This window comes from Pundamilia nyererei, unplaced genomic scaffold (assembly GCF_000239375.1).
Source record: "Pundamilia nyererei isolate P.nyererei 1_Seehausen unplaced genomic scaffold, PunNye1.0 scaffold00087, whole genome shotgun sequence".
Classification (NCBI taxonomy): domain Eukaryota; kingdom Metazoa; phylum Chordata; class Actinopteri; order Cichliformes; family Cichlidae; genus Pundamilia; species Pundamilia nyererei.
Genome location: NW_005187488.1, coordinates 389,607 through 394,327, shown reverse-complemented (window position 1 = coordinate 394,327; position 4,721 = coordinate 389,607). Strand labels below are relative to the sequence as shown.

The 4,721-nt window shown below is 41.4% G+C and overlaps 1 protein-coding gene across 1 annotated transcript in view; it reads right to left on the bottom strand.

Moving 5' to 3' along the window:
- Positions 1-2,523, bottom strand: part of hacd1 (3-hydroxyacyl-CoA dehydratase 1) — a 14,379-nt gene extending 11,856 nt beyond the window's left edge. The window contains exon 1 of the mRNA XM_005738811.1: positions 2,282-2,523. Coding sequence (XP_005738868.1) covers positions 2,282-2,400 — 119 coding nt within the window. The 5' untranslated portion in view covers positions 2,401-2,523. The remainder of the gene's footprint in view (positions 1-2,281) is intronic.
- Positions 2,524-4,721: the final 2,198 nt, after the last annotated feature.

Genomic DNA, 4,721 nt, shown 5'->3' with positions numbered 1-4,721 from the left:
ACACTATATCGGATTCATATCGGTATCGGCAGATATCCAAATTTATGATATTGGTATCGGTATCGGACATAAAAAAGTGGTATCGTGCCATCTCTAAATAATACATGTTCTAATAATAGTTCTGAATAAAAAACCTCTAAGAACTCACAAGTCTTGCATGTGCATGTTAAAAAAAACAACACCATATTATCAAAAATAAATCCAGCTGCAATGTTATAAAAAAAAAACTTTAAAAAATCCTGCACAGTAGATAGGATGAGCAGCCAAGAAGCATCCTCACTCAGCTGTTTATAGCCACCAGTGAGTCCATTTAGGTTGATTTATAAAAAGGATCTCATACTGATAAGCGGAGCACAAGTGAAGCTTTCTTAATGCATATTGTCGCTAAATGTCCTCATAAGGAAAACCTATGTTTGTGTGTACACGTCTTTCCCTGATGTCATGCACCTTTCACTGAGGACGCACCAGCTGTAACGTTCTAGACCAACACCCGTTCTAGACCAACACCAGTGCTGTGAAAAAGAATTCACCCCATTTCCCGACTTCCTATTTTTTGCATATTTGTCACAAATTTTAATATTAGACAAAGAAACACAGAGAAGATGCAAAATACAGTTTTTAAATGATGAAATTTTATTCATTACGAGGGCGAAAAGCTATCCAAATCTGCTCGGCCCTATGTGAAAAAGTAACTGGACCCTAAACCGTGTATCATAATGATCCCAAACTATCTCAAACTGATTTCAGTTCAGGCTTTGACTAGACCACACCAAAACCAGGATCATTTTTCTGCTGTATAACCCGAGGGTGCTTGAGCTTCCAGCCATGAAGTAATGGTTGGAGATTCTCATTCTGGATTTTCTAATAGAAAGCATCAATTACACCAAGTCGTCCTGGTGCTGAAACAACAGAGCAGCAGCAGACCATCACACTACCACCACCTGTTGCTATGATGTTCTTTTTATGCAAAGCACTGTTACTTTAGGCAAGATGAGCCTTTCTTTGTCGTCAGTGGTTTTCTCCTTGAACTCTCCCATGGATGCCATTTTTGACCAGCCTCTTTGTTATTGTTCAGTCGTGAACTCTGACCCTAACTGAAGTGAGGCCTGCAGTTCTGTAGATGTTCTGGGTTCTTTTGTGACCTAATGGATGAGTCACTTGTGCGCTCTTAGAGTAATGTTGGTAGGCCGACCTCTACTGGGAAGGTTTGCAACTGTTTCAAGTTTTCTCCATTTGTATATAATGGCTCTCACGCCGAAGGCCTTAGAAATTACTTTGTATCCCAGACTGATGGATGTCAATTACTTTGTTTGTCAGTCGTTTCTGTAGATTGTGGCTTTACTCGTTGCTATCTGAGATCTTTTAGCCTATTTCCCTTTGTCAGACAGCTTATAGTTAAGTGATTTCTTGATCCAACACATCTAGCAGTAATCAGGCCTGGGTTTGGGTAGTGAAACTGAACTCAGATTTTCTTTTTTAAATGGGGTTATTCACAGTTAATTCATAATGTATCAAGAGGATAATAGAGGGAGGAGGGGTTGTATATGTTTTCCACATAGGGCCAAGTAGATTTGGACCGCTGCAATTTTACTTATCTTTGACTAACACATGAAAAACAAGTTACTAAGTTGGAGAGAGTCACAACGATGTGCACAAATATATTCTTGTTTTATTTCGTGTAATTATTATTATTATTATTAAAGTGATCAGTACCTGAGGCCATGCGCCAAACTGGAAGCGCTTAGTCACCACTGATCCAGTGACCCCGACACCTCCGCTATTCTCAAGTTCTCATGTGTTTGTCCTTTATCACAACACAGGAAGCTCTCTTCACACAAACGTTGTTGTTATTAAAAATGTGCCCATTGAGCACTTCACTGTCCCAGACCTGAGCTCCAGTGTCAGCGCGGTCCGGCTATACTTATCACTGCAACTGTCGGACGCACTGTGGGCCTTGACGCTGACACCATGCAGCCAGCCCTATTTGGACACGGCTGTTGCGCCAGCCTGCCACTTTCACCAAACACCATTCATTCATTTTCCAACACTCGAGACAAATAACGGTCGCTCGTTTCTTCGTAGAAACTACCAAACTGACCGCTAAAGCTTGCGCAAACTCAATTGCGACGACGAACTGCTAAATCCAAGCGAGCTGAACAGGCACTTTCGGCGGAGACGCAGTCCTATAAACAGCAACACACGCTTACGGTTTTTTAGGGAGCGGCTATAACTTCACTGCTTTTCTTATTAATAGGCGACAGGGGCGGAATAACGCACGTACCCGGCGGTCATGGCGATGTTGTAGAAAGTGAGCCATGCGGTAGCGAGGGTGCTTTTCGTTCTCTTTTTGTTGTTGTTTTCCTTCTCCTCAACCGTGCCGTCCTCCTCGCTGGACGCCATGGTACCGGGGGCAGGGTGGGGAAGTCAGGAAGGGAGCTGACAGCTGGGGCTAGTAGGGAGGGGAGCAGCGGGGTTATCCATCCATCCATCTATCTAGCTATCCGCCCATGGATCCCCCTCTCGCGGGACTAGTGCAACAAGTGCGTGGCCTGCCGGTGAGGCAAAGACTAGTGAAATAAAGCCGGCTTGTCACGGCTCAGTTGGTGCAACTATAGAAATTCAGGCTCATTTTCACCCCAATCTTCAGCTCAGTGTGAACAAGTTTAGGTATAACTTTTATAAATTAGATAACATCACATAAGACAAAGAAGAGCAATTTCATCAGTATGTCTCAGTTTTTTTACACGATGAAGAAATGTTGTAGCAAATGAAAAAGACCTGTCAGGATGATTGTTTGGACTTAAACTGCAAGAAGTAAAGGTGTAAAATTGCAGACATAGATAATGTAATTATAAATGTGTTGTAAATGGCCATGGCCAAAGTGTTTATCAGTAGAAAAAGCTGTAAAACCTGTGAAAATATAGGAAAATCTATGAAAAATATAAGTCCGAAATTTATGAACTGATGGTTACTTTTTCCCCAAGCCTTCCCATTGGCTGGATTGGAGGCCTTGCTTGGCTGATTCTGGCCCCCAGGCCTTATGTTTCACACCCCTTGCTCTACGTATATATCCCATTGAATTGTGTTCAGTATACCTCAAATTAGTTTATTAGTTTTATTAACTAATTATTGATGTAATAAATCAAAGTGATTTAGTGGTAATTAAAATGTGATCAGAAGTTAAAAACTGATGATGATTCATGTCATCATAACACACTGTTCACCCCTACATAACCCCTACATGAGTCTCAGTAACACTATTGGTATTGGCAACACTGGCCTTGTATTTACTTGGTATTACCAAAGTATGGATACCAAAATTTGCAGTATCATACATTTGGCCTTGACTGACAGGCCACAGTTTCACCACATGTCAAGCACATTTTGACATACTCCAATGGGGCAAGTTGCCACAACCAGCCCTGATTAGATCGCGACTGTATCTGCTATCTGCTATGTGAGCCTTGATCTTCAGGATTTTAAGAAAATCCTATACAAATGCAAATAAAAAACAGTTTTACTGACTTTGAGCTCTGGGGTCTGTACTTTCAGTCTAGTCTTTTCACAGTTTCTTTATTTATTGTTGATAATCAATAATTTGATGAAGTACTTAAATTATTAAGATACAACATTTTGAATCGTTTCAAATTTCGTTGGTATTGCACAGGACTGTAATTGCTTGGGAGTATACAGGTATCAGCCTGTACTGGACTGAGTTGTGCTCTCATGAAGGAACTGCTTCAGAAACCGCGTCGATGCAGAATCTAAAATTAGCTCTTCTAATGACACCACGTAGAAATGTGTGCAAACCGAAGACAGCACTGAATATAGTCCAGATTATCTAATCCTGATCCAGTTACTTGATCAAGTGTTCACACGTCTGAAGACAGCAATGGCACAATGTCCAGCTGTGTGGGTTTTGCAGACACAAGTCTAAACAATTCAGCAACATTTTTACTCCGTCGTCACTTTTATGTAGCGATATTGGTCTGTGGCATAGCAGATACTGTGGCTTGATGGCTTTAGAACCAAAGACAGATAAAATTACTTCATGAATGCTTTTGACTGGTAAAGTTCTAGCTGGTCTTTGGTGGGGAAAAAAGTCTCATGTTGCTTATTATTATGATGCAACAAATCATAATCAAGCGCCTGAATTTGATGAACAATAACATGTTGAACTGACAGCAATTTCAAAGCACGAATGCATTTGTAATTGTTACAAAACAGTGTGGATTCCAAAATTTTGCAGTTAGAACACTTTGCCACTAGATGGTGATATATAAGCATGAGAGGAGTCGATGTGTTTTTAGTGGTATCTTGTTTCTTGGGTTACAGCCAGTAGTCCTGGGATGCTGGTTATACTGTGGGAGTAATTAACTTGTGTTTCTTATATTTGGAGAATTCCCAGGAAGAATACAAGGTACACATCATTAAAGCTGTGTGGACTGTGATGTCCACACAGCCTGAAAAACACTGGCTGAGATGCTGTTTTTACCTCGGATTGCCCCAAAGCGATTGCTGTGTCACATGCATGTCCTTCAGGGTGTAAAGTTAGACGAACTTTGTTTGTACGTTGTATCAAAAGAGAGCAAAGGGCCGGTCACATCACCGCCACGCCAAGGCACACAATGCCTAGTGCAGTGTAAGCAGTTGGGTGAGCAGAGAGCCAGGGCTGTGGTGTGTGGAAAATGCTAGTGGAGGCAGACAATGCAGAGGTCCGA